Source organism: Lampetra planeri, unplaced genomic scaffold (genome assembly GCF_965212315.1).
Source record: "Lampetra planeri unplaced genomic scaffold, kcLamPlan1.2.h2 scaffold_358, whole genome shotgun sequence".
NCBI lineage: Eukaryota > Metazoa > Chordata > Hyperoartia > Petromyzontiformes > Petromyzontidae > Lampetra > Lampetra planeri.
The window spans coordinates 36,572-51,966 of record NW_027615181.1 but is presented as its reverse complement, the minus strand read 5'-3'; the positions used below and the strand labels follow the sequence as shown (position 1 = coordinate 51,966).

The following is a 15,395-nucleotide window of genomic DNA, read 5'->3' as shown; positions in this document are numbered from 1 at the left end:
TCACTCACCCACCCACTCACACACACACACACAGACTCACTCATCACACACACACAGACTCACCACTTACTCACTCACCCACTCACACAGACTCACCACTCACTCACTCACACACACACACACACAGACTCACTCATCACACACACACAGACTCACCACTCACTCACTCACACACACACACACAGACTCACCACTTACTCACTCACCCACTCACACAGACTCACCACTCACTCACTCACACACACACACACACAGACTCACTCATCACACACACACAGACTCACCACTCACCACTCACTCACTCACACTCACACACACAGACTCACTCATCACACACACACAGACTCACCACTCACTCACCCACCCACTCACACAGACTCACCACTCACTCACTCACACACACACACAGACTCACTCACCCACTCACAGACTCACCACTCACTCACTCACACACACACACACAGACTCACTCATCACACTCACACAGACTCACCACTCACTCACTCACACACACACACACACAGACTCACTCATCACACACACACAGACTCACCACTCACTCACCCACCCACCCACACACACACACAGACTCAATCATCACACACACACAGACTCACCACCACATTCACCACCAGCTCATTCACCCACTCACTCACACACTCACACACTCACTCACTCACCACTCACCACACACTCACCACTACACTCACCACTCACTCACCCACCCACTCACACACACACACACACAGACTCGCCACCACATTCACCACTCGCTCACTCACCCACTCAACACTCACACACTCACTCACCCACTCACCCACTCACCACTCACTCACCACTACACTCACCACTCACTCACCACTCACCACACACTCACCACTACACTCACCACTCACTCACTCACCCACTCACACACTCACAGACTCACCACCACATTCACCACTCACTCACCCACTCACTCACACACACACAGACTCACCACCACATTCACCACTCACTCACCCACCCACTCAACACTCACTCACCCACTCACCACTCACACACACACACAGACTCACCACTACATTCACCACTCACTCACCACTCACCACTACAGTCACCACTCACCACTCACTCACTCACCCACTCACCACTCACCACTACATTCACCACTCACTCACCCACTCATGACTCACTCACTCACCCACTCACCACGACATTCACCACTCACTCTGTCACCCACTCACCACTCACTCACCCACTCCTCACTCACCACTCACTCACTCACCCACTCCTCACTCACCACCCGCTCACCACCCACTCACCCACTCCTCACTCACCACACTCACTCACCCACTCACTCACCACTCACTCACCCACTCCTCACTCACTCACCACTCACTCACCACACTCACTCAACCACACAGTACACTCACCACCCGCTCACCACCCGCTCACCACTCACTCACTCACTCACCACTCACTCACTCACTACTCACTCACCACTCACTCACCCACTCCTCACTCACCACTCACTCACTCACCCACTCCTCACTCACCACACTCACTCACCACTCACTCACCACACTCACTCAACCACACAGTACACTCACCACCCGCTCACCACCCACTCACCCACTCCTCACTCACCACACTCACTCACCCACTCCTCACTCACCACTCACTCACTCACCCACTCCTCACTCACCACTCACTCACCCACTCCTCACTCACCACTCACTCACTCACCCACTCCTCACTCACCACTCACTCACTCACCCACTCCTCACTCACCACTCACTCACTCACCCACTCCTCACTCACTCACCACTCACTCACCCACTCCTCACTCACCACTCACTCACTCACCCACTCCTCACTCACCACCCGCTCACCACCCACTCACCCACTCCTCACTCACCACACTCACCCACTCACTCACCCACTCACTCACCCACTCCTCACTCACTCACCACTCACTCACCACACTCACTCAACCACACAGTACACTCACCACCCGCTCACCACCCACTCACCACTCACTCACCCACTCCTCACTCACCACTCACTCACTCACCCACTCCTCACTCACCACTACACTCACTCACCCACTCCTCACTCACTCACCCACTCCTCACTCACCACTCACTCACTCACCCACTCCTCACTCACCACCCGCTCACCACTCACTCACCCACTCCTCACTCACCACACTCACTCACCCACTCACTCACCACTCACTCACCCACTCCTCACTCACTCACCCCTCACTCACCACACTCACTCAACCACACAGTACACTCACCACCCGCTCACCACCCACTCACTCACTCACCACTCACTCACCACTCACTCACCACTCACTCACCCACTCCTCACTCACCACTCACTCACTCACCCACTCCTCACTCACCCACTCACTCACCACTCACTCACCCACTCCTCACTCACCACACTCACTCACCACTCACTCACTCACCCACTCCTCACTCACCACTCACTCACGCACCCACTCCTCACTCACCACACTCACTCACCACTCACTCACCACACTCACTCAACCACACAGTACACTCACCACCCGCTCACCACCCACTCCTCACTCACCCACTCACTCACCACTCACTCACCCACTCCTCACTCACTCACCACTCACTCACCACTCACTCACCACTCACTCACCACTCACTCACCACTCACTCACCACACTCACTCAACCACACAGTACACTCACCACCCGCTCACCACCCGCTCACCTTCTCCAGGCTGGTGATCACCGCTAGCTGTGCCACCTTCCTCAGGGCTTTGAACTTCAGCACCGTCTCTGCAAACAGCACGAGAGTGGTGGCGCCGCGGTTAGCAGCCTGTGTGTGCTGCGCGTGTGTGCTGTGTGTGTGCTGTGTGTGTGCTGTGTGTGTGTGCTGTGTGCGTGTGTGCTGTGCGCGTGTGTGCTGTGCGCGTGCGTGTGTGCTGTGCGCGTGTGTGCTGCGTGTGTGCGTGCTGCGTGTGTGCTGGCTGTGTGTGTGCTGTGTGTGTGTGTGCGTGCTGTGTGTGTGTGTGCGTGTGTGTGTGCTGCGTGTGTGCTGTGTGTGTGTGCTGCGTGTGTGTGCTGCGTGTGTGTGCTGCGTGTGTGCTGCGTGTGTGTGCTGCGTGTGTGCTGTGTGTGTGTGCTGCGTGTGTGCTGTGCGCGTGTGTGCTGCGTGTGTGCGTGCTGCGTGTGTGCTGTGTGTGTGTGTGCTATGTGTGTGTGTGCGTGCTGTGTGTGTGTGTGCGTGTGTGTGTGCTGCGTGTGTGCTGTGTGTGTGTGCTGCGTGTGTGTGCTGCGTGTGTGTGCTGCGTGTGTGCTGTGTGTGTGTGCTGCGTGTGTGCTGCGTGTGTGTGCTGCGTGTGTGTGCTGCGTGTGTGCTGCGTGTGTGTGCTGCGTGTGTGCTGCGTGTGTGCTGCGTGTGTGCTGCGTGTGTGTGTGCTGCGTGTGTGTGTGCTGCGTGTGTGTGCTGCGTGTGTGTGCTGCGTGTGTGCTGCGTGTGTGTGCTGCGTGTGTGCTGCGTGTGTGCTGCGTGTGTGTGTGCTGCGTGTGTGTGCTGCGTGTGTGTGCTGCGTGTGTGTGTGTGCTGCGTGTGTGTGTGCTGCGTGTGTGTGCTACGTGTGTGTGCTGCGTGTGTGCTGTGTGTGTGTGTGCTGCGTGTGTGTGTGCTGCGTGTGTGTGCTGTGTGTGTGTGCTGCGTGTGTGTGCTGTGTGTGTGTGCTGCGTGTGTGTGCTGCCTGTGTGTGTGTGCTGCGTGTGTGTGCTGCGTGTGTGTGCTGCCTGCGTGTGTGTGCTGCCTGCGTGTGTGTGCTGCGTGTGTGTGTACTGTGTGTGTGCTGCGTGTGTGCTGCATGTGTGCTGCGTGTGTGTGTGCTGTGTGTGTGCTGCGTGTGTGCTGCGTGTGTGCTGCGTGTGTGTGCTGCGTGTGTGCTGCGTGTGTGTGCTGCGTGTGTGTGCTGCGTGTGTGCTGTGTGTGTGTGCTGCGTGTGTGCTGCGCGTGTGTGCTGCGTGTGTGTGCTGCGTGTGTGCTGCGTGTGTGTGCTGCGTGTGTGTGTGCTGCGTGTGTGTGTGCTGCGTGTGTGCTGCGTGTGTGCTGCGTGTGTGTGCTGCGTGTGTGTGTGCTGCGTGTGTGTGCTGCGTGTGTGCTGTGTGTGTGTGCTGCGTGTGTGTGCTGCGTGTGTGTGTGCTGCGTGTGTGTGCTGCGTGTGTGCTGTGTGTGTGTGCTGCGTGTGTGCTGCGTGTGTGTGCTGCGTGTGTGTGTGCTGCGTGTGTGTGTGCTGCGTGTGTGTGCTGCGTGTGTGTGCTGCGTGTGTGTGTGCTGTGTGTGTGTGTGCTGTGTGTGTGCTGCGTGTGTGCTGCGTGTGTGTGCTGCGTGTGTGTGTGCTGCGTGTGTGTGTGCTGCGTGTGTGTGCTGCGTGTGTGTGCTGCGTGTGTGTGCTGCGTGTGTGTGTGCTGTGTGTGTGCTGCGTGTGTGTGTGCTGCGTGTGTGCTGCGTGTGTGTGCTGCGTGTGTGTGCTGCGTGTGTGTGCTGCGTGTGTGTGTGCTGCGTGTGTGTGCTGCGTGTGTGTGCTGCGTGTGTGCTGCGTGTGTGCTGCGTGTGTGTGCTGCGTGTGTGTGCTGCGTGTGTGTGTGCTGCGTGTGTGTGTGCTGCTTGTGTGTGTGCTGCGTGTGTGTGTGCTGCATGCGTGTGCTGAGTGTTGCTACGTGTGCGCTGGGTGCGTGTGCGCTACGTGTGCGCTACGTGTGCGCTGGGTGTGTGTGTGTGCTGCGTGTGTGTGTGTGTGCTACGTGTGTGCTGTGTGTGTGTGCTGCGTGTGTGTGTGTGTGTCTGTGTGCTACGTGTGCGCTGGGTGTGTGTGTGCTGCGTGTGTGTGCTGCGTGTGTGTGTGTGTGTGCTACGTGTGTGCTGTGTGTGTGTGTGTGTTGTGTGTGTGTGTGCTGTGTGTGTGCTGCGTGTGTGTGTGCTGGGTGCGTGTGTGCTGCGTGTGTGTGTGTGCTGGGTGTGTGCGTGCTGCGTGTGTGTGTGTTGTGTGTGTGTGTGTGCTGCGTGTGTGTGTGCTGCGTGTGTGCTGCGTGCGTGTGTGTGCTACGTGTGTGTGTGTGCTGCGTGTGTGCTGCGTGTGTGTGCTGCGTGTGTGTGCTACGTGTGTGCTGCGTGTGTGCTGCGTGTGTGCTGCGTGTGTGTGCTGCGTGTGTGCTGCGTGTGTGCTGCGTGTGTGTGTGCTGCGTGTGTGTGCTACGTGTGTGTGTGTGCTGCGTGTGTGCTGCGTGTGTGCTGCGTGTGTGCTGCGTGTGTGCTGCGTGTGTGCTGCGTGCGTGTGTGTGCTACGTGTGTGTGTGTGCTGCGTGTGTGCTGCGTGTGTGCTGCGTGTGTGTGCTGCGTGTGTGCTGCGTGTGTGCTGCGTGTGTGTGCTACGTGTGTGCTGCGTGTGTGCTGCGTGTGTGCTGCGTGTGTGTGCTGCGTGTGTGTGCTGCGTGTGTGCTGCGTGTGTGCTGCGTGTGTGCTGCGTGTGTGCTGCGTGTGTGTGCTGCGTGTGTGTGCTGCGTGTGTGCTGCGTGTGTGCTGCGTTTGTGCTGCGTGTGTGTGCTGCGTGTGTGTGTGCTGCGTGTGTGTGCTACGTGTGTGTGTGTGCTGCGTGTGTGCTGCGTGTGTGCTGCGTGTGTGTGTGCTGCGTGTGTGTGTGTGCTGCGTGCGTGTGTGCTGCGTGCGTGTGCGCTGCACCGTGCAGCAGCCTCTTCAGGCGAGTGCAGTTGACGTTGATGTGCTGCGTGTGTGTGTGCTGCGTGTGTGTGCTGCATGTGTGTGCTGCGTGTGTGTGCTGCGTGTGTGTGTGCTGCGTGTGTGTGTGCTGCGTGCGTGTGTGCTGCGTGTGTGCTGCGTGTGTGCTGCATGTGTGTGCTGCGTGTGTGTGCTGCGTGTGTGTGTGCTGCGTGTGTGTGTGCTGCGTGTGTGCTACGTGCGTGTGCGCTGCACCGTGCAGCAGCCTCTTGAGGCGAGTGCAGTTGACGTTGATGTGCTGCGTGTGTGTGTGCTGCGTGTGTGTGTGTGCTGCGTGTGTGTGCTGCGTCTGTGTGTGCTGCGTGTGTGCTGCGTGTGTGTGTGCTGTGTGTGTGTGCTGCGTGTGTGTGCTGCGTGTGTGCTGCGTGTGTGTGTGCTGGGTGTGTGTGTGCTGCGTGCGTGTGCGCTGGGTGCGTGTGTGCTGCGTGTGTGTGCTGCGTGTGTGTGCGCTGGGTGCGTGTGCGCTGCACCGTGCAGCAGCCTCTTGAGGCGAGTGCAGTTGACGTTGATGTGCTGCGTGTGTGTGCTGCGTGTGTGTGTGCTGCGTGTGTGCTGCGTGTGTGTGCTGCGTGTGTGTGCTGCGTGTGTGTGCTACGTGTGTGTGCTGTGTGTGTGTGTGTGCTGTGTGTGTGTGCTGCGTGTGTGTGCTGTGTGTGTGTGCTGCGTGTGTGCTGCGTGTGTGTGCTGTGTGTGTGCTGCGTGTGTGTGCTACGTGTGCGTGTGTGCTGCGTGTGTGCTGCGTGCGTGCGTGTGTGCTGCGTGCGTGTGCGCTGCACCGTGCAGCACCCTCTTGAGGCGAGTGCAGTTGACGTTGATGTGCTGCGTGTGTGTGTGCTGCGTGTGTGCTGCGTGTGTGTGCTGCGTGTGTGTGTGTGTGCTGCGTGTGTGTGTGCTGCGTGTGTGTGTGCTGCGTGTGTGTGTGTGTGCTGCGTGCGTGTGTGCTGCGTGTGTGTGTGCTGCGTGTGTGCTGCGTGTGTGTGTGCTGCGTGTGTGCTGCGTGTGTGCTGCGTGTGTGTGCTGCGTGTGTGTGTGCTGCGTGTGTGTGTGCTGCGTGTGTGTGCTACGTGCGTGTGCGCTGCACCGTGCAGCAGCCTCTTGAGGCGAGTGCAGTTGACGTTGATGTGCTGCGTGTGTGTGTGCTGCGTGTGTGTGTGTGTGTGCTGCGTGTGTGTGCTGCGTGTGTGTGCTGTGTGTGTGCTGCGTGTGTGTGTGCTGTGTGTGTGTGCTGCGTGTGTGCTGCGTGTGTGTGTGCTGCGTGTGTGTGTGCTGCGTGTGTGCTGCGTGTGTGTGTGCTGGGTGTGTGTGTGCTGCGTGCGTGTGCGCTGGGTGCGTGTGTGCTGCGTGCGTGTGCTACGTGTGTGTGTGTGCTGCGTGCGTGCTGCGTGTGTGTGTGCTGGGTGTGTGTGTGTTGCGTGCGTGTGCGCTGGGTGCGTGTGCGCTGCACCGCGCAGCAGCCTCTTGAGGCGAGTGCAGTTGACGTTGATGTGCTGCGTGTGTGTGTGCTGCGTGTGTGTGTGCTGCGTATGTGCTGCGTGTGTGTGCTGCGTGTGTGTGCTGCGTGTGTGTGCTACGTGTGTGTGCTGTGTGTGTGTGTGTGCTGTGTGTGTGTGCTGCGTGTGTGTGCTGTGTGTGTGTGCTGCGTGTGTGCTGCGTGTGTGTGCTGTGTGTGTGTGCTGCGTGTGTGTGCTACGTGTGCGTGTGTGCTGCGTGTGTGCTGCGTGCGTGCGTGTGTGCTGCGTGCGTGTGCGCTGCACCGTGCAGCACCCTCTTGAGGCGAGTGCAGTTGACGTTGATGTGCTGCGTGTGTGTGTGCTGCGTGTGTGCTGCGTGTGTGTGCTGCGTGTGTGTGTGTGTGCTGCGTGTGTGTGCTGCGTGTGTGTGTGCTGCGTGTGTGCTGCGTGTGTGTGTGTGCTGCGTGTGTGTGCTGCGTGTGTGTGTGCTGCGTGTGTGCTGCGTGTGTGTGTGCTGCGTGTGTGCTGCGTGTGTGTGCTGCGTGTGTGTGTGCTGCGTGTGTGTGTGCTGCGTGTGTGTGTGCTGCGTGTGTGTGCTACGTGCGTGTGCGCTGCACCGTGCAGCAGCCTCTTGAGGCGAGTGCAGTTGACGTTGATGTGCTGCGTGTGTGTGTGCTGCGTGTGTGTGTGCTGCGTGTGTGTGCTGCGTGTGTGTGTGCTGCGTGTGTGCTGCGTGTGTGTGTGCTGTGTGTGTGTGCTGCGTGTGTGCTGCGTGTGTGTGTGCTGCGTGTGTGCTGCGTGTGTGTGTGCTGCGTGTGTGTGCTGCGTGTGTGTGTGCTGCGAGTGTGTGTGCTGCGTGTGTGTGCTGCGTGTGTGTGTGCTGCGTGTGTGTGCTACGTGCGTGTGCGCTGCACCGTGCAGCAGCCTCTTGAGGCGAGTGCAGTTGACGTTGATGTGCTGCGTGTGTGTGTGCTGCGTGTGTGTGTGTGCTGCGTGTGTGTGCTGCGTGTGTGTGTGCTGCGTGTGTGCTGCGTGTGTGTGTGCTGTGTGTGTGTGCTGCGTGTGTGCTGCGTGTGTGTGTGCTGCGTGTGTGCTGCGTGTGTGTGTGCTGCGTGTGTGTGCTGCGTGTGTGTGTGCTGCGTGTGTGTGTGCTGCGTGCGTGTGTGCTGCGTGTGTGTGTGCTGCGTGTGTGTGCTGCGTGCGTGTGCGCTGGGTGCGTGTGCGCTGCACCGTGCAGCAGCCTCTTGAGGCGAGTGCAGTTGACGTTAATGTGCTGCGTGCGTGTGTGCTGCGTGTGTGCTGCGTGTGTGCTGCGTGTGTGTGTGCTGCGTGTGTGTGTGCTGCGTGTGTGTGCTGTGTGTGTGTGTGCTGCGTGCGTGTGCGCTGCACCGTACAGCAGCCTCTTGAGGCGAGTGCAGTTGACGTTAATGTGCTGCGTGCGTGTGTGCTGCGTGTGTGCTGCGTGTGTGCTGCGTGTGTGTGTGCTGCGTGTGTGTGCTGCGTGTGTGTGCGCTGCGTGCGTGTGCGCTGCACCGTGCAGCAGCCTCTTGAGGCGAGTGCAGTTGACGTTGATGTGCTGGATGAGTTCAATGTCGTTCACGTCGGCTGCGTCGTCTGTGCAGTTGGTGAGCTCCTGCAGCCTGCCTCACGCACACACACACACACACACGCACACACGGTGTGACACACACACACACACACACACGGTGTGACACACACACACACACACACACACGGTGTGACACACACACACACACGCACACACACACACGGTGTGACACACGCACACACACACACACGGTGTGACACACACACACACACACACGGTGTGACACACACACACACACACGCACACGCACACACACACACACACACACGGTGTGACACACGCACACACACACACACGGTGTGACACACACACGCACACACGGTGTGACACACACACGCACACACGCACGGTGTGACACACACACACACACACGCACGGTGTGACACACACACGCACACACGCACGGTGTGACACACGCACACACACACACACGGTGTGACACACACACGCACACACGCACGGTGTGACACACACACGCACACACACACGGTGTGACACACACACGCACACACGCACGGTGTGACACACGCACACACACACGCACGGTGTGACACACGCACACACGGTGTGACACACACACACACGGTGTGACACACGCACACAGTGTGACACACACACACACACACGGTGTGACACACACACACACACGGTGTGACACACACACACGGTGTGACACACACACACACACGCACGGTGTGACACACGCACACACACACACACGGTGTGACACACACACACACGCATGGTGTGACACACACACACGGTGTGACACACGCACACGGTGTGACACACGCACACACACACACACGGTGTGACACACACACACACGGTGTGACACACGCACACACACACAGTGTGACACACGCACACACGGTGTGACACACACACACACGGTGTGACACACATACACGGTGTGACACACGCACACACACGCACGGTGTGACACACGCACACACACACACACACACGGTGTGACACACACACACACGGTGTGACACGCACACACACACACGGTGTGACACACATACACGGTGTGACACACGCACACACACGCACGGTGTGACACACGCACACACACACACACGGTGTGACACACACACACACGCACGGTGTGACACACACACACGGTGTGACACACGCACACGGTGTGACACACGCACACACACACACACGGTGTGACACACACACACACACACACACACACACGGTGTGACACACACACACACACACGGTGTGACACACGCACACACACACAGTGTGACACACGCACACACGGTGTGACACACACACACACGGTGTGACACACACACACACACACACGGTGTGACACACACACACACACGGTGTGACACACACACACCCGGTGTGACACACGCACACACACACACACACACGGTGTGACACACACACACACGGTGTGACACGCACACACACACACGGTGTGACACACATACACGGTGTGACACACGCACACACACGCACGGTGTGACACACGCACACACACACACACGGTGTGACACACACACACACGCACGGTGTGACACACACACACGGTGTGACACACGCACACGGTGTGACACACGCACACACACACACACGGTGTGACACACACACACGGTGTGACACACACACACACACACACACGGTGTGACACACGCACACACACACAGTGTGACACACGCACACACGGTGTGACACACACACACACGGTGTGACACACACACACACAAGCGGTGTGACACACACACACACACGGTGTGACACACGCACACACACACACACACACGGTGTGACACACACACACACGGTGTGACACACACACACACGGTGTGACACACGCACACACGGTGTGACACACACACACACACACGGTGTGACACACACACACACGGTGTGACACACGCACACACACACACACGGTGTGACACACACACACACGGTGTGACACACACACACACACACACGGTGTGACACACACACACGGTGTGACACACGCACACACACACACACACACACGGTGTGACACACACACACACACACGGTGTGACACACACACACACACGGTGTGACACACGCACACACACACACACGGTGTGACACACGCACACACACGGTGTGACACACGCACACACACACACACGGTGTGACACACGCACACACACACGGTGTGACACACACACACACACACGGTGTGACACACACACACGGTGTGACACACACACACCCTGTAGTTGTTACAGTCTGTGCGGTCCCCCTTCTTGAAGAGGGGGACCACCAGGGCATCCTTCCAGTCCTGCGGAACCCGTCCAGTGGTCCAGACTGTTGTTATGATGTCATGTAGGGCATATTATTTGGTTCTTTCGGTGAAGTCACGTCTAAAGATAAAATAATAAATTTAATTAAATAATAGAATACGACGTTTCGATTGCAACACAAGCAATCATCATCAGGTATAATGAAATAGCGACATAAAATCTAACCAGAAAACTATAGTTTTCTGGTTAGATTCTATTATTTAATTTAATTTATTATTTTATCTTTAGACGTGACTTAACCGAAAGAACCAAATAATAATTCCTGCAGTCACGAAAGTTCTAAAATTAAGATCATGTAGGGCAGTCTGTGCACAAACGCCACCCTCCCTCAGCATTTCAGCCGGTGCCTTTCCTGGTCAGTACTTCCTCAACAGATGGCACCTCAGCCAGCCACTCACAGGGGGTGACCTCTTCCAATATCTGAGACACCGCAGCCTCAGCAGGGTCATCCCCACTTTGTGCCACGATGTTTTCCTGGCTGAGAGATTTCCCCTCCCCCAGGACCTCACAAAAATGCTCAGCAAATCTGCAAACCTGTTCCTGGGGGTCGGAGATTGGATCACCGTTTTTTCCTCTAATGATGGTAATAGATGTGGCGCTGCAGGTGACTTTGTTGATGGAGTTAAATGGTGATTTGTGATCGCGGGCCACTGAGGCAGACTCCATCTCCTCAGCAACCCGCGACCACCACCCATCCTTGCAGCGCCTCACGGCTCTCCGAACCTCCGAGCGAAGGCTGCGGTAAGCCTCCTCATTCTCTGACGTGGGATGCTGTCGACGATGAGAGTGGGCCTGTCGCTTTTTCTGAGCCAGCTTGAACACCTCCTCTGTCAGCCAGGGTCTCTGGGGAGGTCTGGACCGCGTACCCAAAGCAGCCATTGCAGCTGCATGAGCCACAGTCCTAAACCTCGCCCATTTCCCCTCGACATCAGGAGTGGGAGACGATGCCAACTCTGGCCGCAAGCGACGATGAAATTCTCGCTTGCAACTTTCATCAGCTAGCTGAGACCAGGCCACTTTAGGTTTGAAATGGGGTCCTGGGTGTACACCCACCAGGCGCATCTTACAGATGACTAGTCGATGGTCAGAGGGCAGATCAGCTCCACGGTAGGTCCTGGTGTCAAGGACATGGGCTCGCATCCGCTGGTCCGTCACTACGTAGTCCAGCAGATGTTCTTGCTTGGACCCGGCATGCATCCGTGATGTTGTGTGGATGCGCCGATGCCGGAAGAGCGTGTTGGTAATTACAAGCCCATGGGCTGCACAAAAATCTAGCAGCCTCCTGCCCTTGTTATTGAGCTGATCTGGCCCATGCCTTCCAATCACTCCAGACCAGGTGCCAACATCATGACCAACTCGGGCATTGAAGTCGCCCAACAAGATGACTCTATCCCGAGTGGCCACTTTAGCCAGCATCTGTGACAGGAGGTCATAGAAGCCATCTGACTCATCGGCCTTGCCTGCATCCCTCCACAGATGTTCGTCTTCGGTGGGGGCATAAGTAACCACGACCACCACTCCTCGCCTCCGGTTGATGGGATGGCGATCCCAAAGTAGCCTGGGGCTTACAGCTTCCCACACCTCACCGCCACGCTCCCACGCCCCCTTCATTCTTTTGTTCAGAAGAAGAGCCACACCCTGTTGTTTGGCAGTCTCCTGCCCCGAGTAGAGGACTGTCCACCCCTCATGGTGACAGAAGTCAGAGCCGGTCCACCGGACCTCCTGAATGCCACAGAGATCCAGGCGGTACCGGTCCAGCTCCCGACAGAGGAGTGGCAGCCTCTCCTCCTCCGCAGTGAGCGTTCAAACATTCCACGTGGCCATCCGTAGACGATTTTCGTTGTTTCTGGAGGAGCCCCGAGGGTGAAGATTCAATCTCCTGGCTCCGCCAAATGGGGTTTGGGCAGGAGACGTCATGGACGCCTGTCCCCCCGGGGCCTCCGGCACAAGCTTAGTAATTACAATTTTCATTCGTGGTTTCGTGGTAATTCATTGAAGGTGGAGGGGTTACCAGCCCCTGGCACCCCATTTGGCCGCTGTGGTGGTCACAAACGCCATGAGGGAAAGGCCACGGCACTGCCCACCACAGCGTTGCCGTCCGGCACCACGAGGAGGCAGGGAGTTGTGTTTGCCAGACACACACACACAGACACTCACACACACTCACACACACACTCACCCACACACACACGCACGGTGCGACGCACACACACAGACACGCACACACAGACACACTCACACACACAGACACACTCACACACAAACTCACACACACAGACACACTCACACACACACACTCACCCACACACACACACTCACACACGCACGGTGCGACGCACACACACAGACACACTCACACACACACTCACACACTAACAGACACACTCACACACACTCAACCACACACACACAGACACACTCACACTCACACACAAACTCACACTCACACATACACACACAGACACGCACAGACACACTCACCCACACACACACTCACCCACACACACAGACACACTCACACACACTCAACCACACACACACAGACACACTCACACTCACACACAAACTCACACTCACACATACACACTCACACACGCACGGTGCGACGCACACACACAGAATAACGCAGAGCCCAGCGTGTCCCACCCCCCCCCACGTGCCCCACCCCCCCCCCACGTGCCCCACCCCCCCCCCCCACGTGCCCCACCCCCGCGTGCCCCGCCCACCAGCCCATCACCTGGTGGCCGTGCGGTTGAAGACGGCGTTGAAGTTGTTGCACGACAGGCAGAAGAGCACCTTGGAGGCGGAAGAACGCAGCTGGGCGGCTAGAGCCGGCCCCGAGATGACACCGCCACCACCGCCACCACCGCCACCACCGCCGCCACCACCGCCACCACCGCCACCACCCGCCTCCGCAGCCGCCGCCGCCGCCACCGCCACCGCCGCAACCTCCGCCCACTCCCCCTCCACCGCCCCCTCCGCTCCCTCCGCCCCCTCCCCCGCCGACTCCTGCCGCGGCGCCGGTCGTGCCGGAACTACCGGAGCCGCCCCCGGAGCCGCCGGAACTGCCGGAGCCGCCCCCGGAGCCGCCGGAGCTGCCGGAGCCGCCCCCGGAGCCGCCCCCGGAGCCGTCGCGCGGCTGGTGGATGAAGAGGCAGATCTCGGGCAGCAGCTGCTTGACCAGCATCGACTCGTCCAGGCGAGACGTGTCCTTGGGCTGCTGCTCACGCGCCGACACGCGGGCGGACGCACGGACAAATGTACACGCGGACACACGGACACACCGACACACGGACCGACACACGGACCGACACACGGACCGACACACGGACCGACACACGGACACACGGACAGACCGACACACGGACCGACACGGACCGACACACGGACCGACACACGGACCGACACACGGACCGACACACGGACACACAGACAGACCGACACACGGACCGACACACGGACCGACACGGACCGACACACAGACACACGGACAGACCGACACACGGACCGACACACGGACCGACACACGGACCGACACACGGACCGACACACGGACCGACACACGGACACACGGACAGACCGACACACGGACCGACACACGGACCGACACACGGACCGACACACGGACCGACACACGGACCGACACACGGACCGACACACGGACCGACACACGGACCGACACACGGACACACGGACAGACCGACACACGGACCGACACGGACCGACACACGGACCGACACACGGACCGACACACGGACCGACACACGGACACACGGACAGACCGACACACGGACCGACACATGGACCGACACGGACCGACACACGGACCGACACACGGACCGACACACGGACCGACACACGGACCGACACACGGACACACCGACACACGGACCGACACACGGACAGACACACACGGACACACGGACACACACGGACACACGGACCGACACACGGACACACGGACACACCGACACACGGACACACCGACACACGGACCGACACACAGACCGACACACGGACGGACACACGGACAGACACATGTACACGCGGACACACCAACACGCGGACAGGACGGACACACGGAGTGGGTGAGCGTGAGTGGGTGAGCGTGGGCGATCGAGCGTGAGTGGGTGAGCGTGAGCTGGGTTGAGCGTGAGTGGGTGAGCGTGAGCGGGTGAGTGGGTGAGCGTGAATGGGTGAGCGCGAGCGGGTGAGTGGGTGAGCGTGAGTGGGTGAG

The 15,395-nt window shown here is 58.7% G+C and overlaps 1 protein-coding gene across 1 annotated transcript in view; it reads right to left on the bottom strand.

Moving 5' to 3' along the window:
- Window positions 1-15,395, bottom strand: part of LOC144740949 (neurofibromin-like) — a gene marked incomplete at its 3' end in the record, with an annotated part of 55,325 nt that overhangs the window by 14,866 nt on the left and 25,064 nt on the right. Inside the window, exons 4-7 of the mRNA XM_078623640.1 lie at window positions 14,276-14,378; window positions 13,896-13,983; window positions 8,768-8,874; window positions 2,736-2,803 (exon numbers count right to left, since the gene is read on the bottom strand). Of these exons, the coding sequence (XP_078479766.1) occupies window positions 2,736-2,803; window positions 8,768-8,874; window positions 13,896-13,983; window positions 14,276-14,378 (366 nt within the window). The remainder of the gene's footprint in view (window positions 1-2,735; window positions 2,804-8,767; window positions 8,875-13,895; window positions 13,984-14,275; window positions 14,379-15,395) is intronic.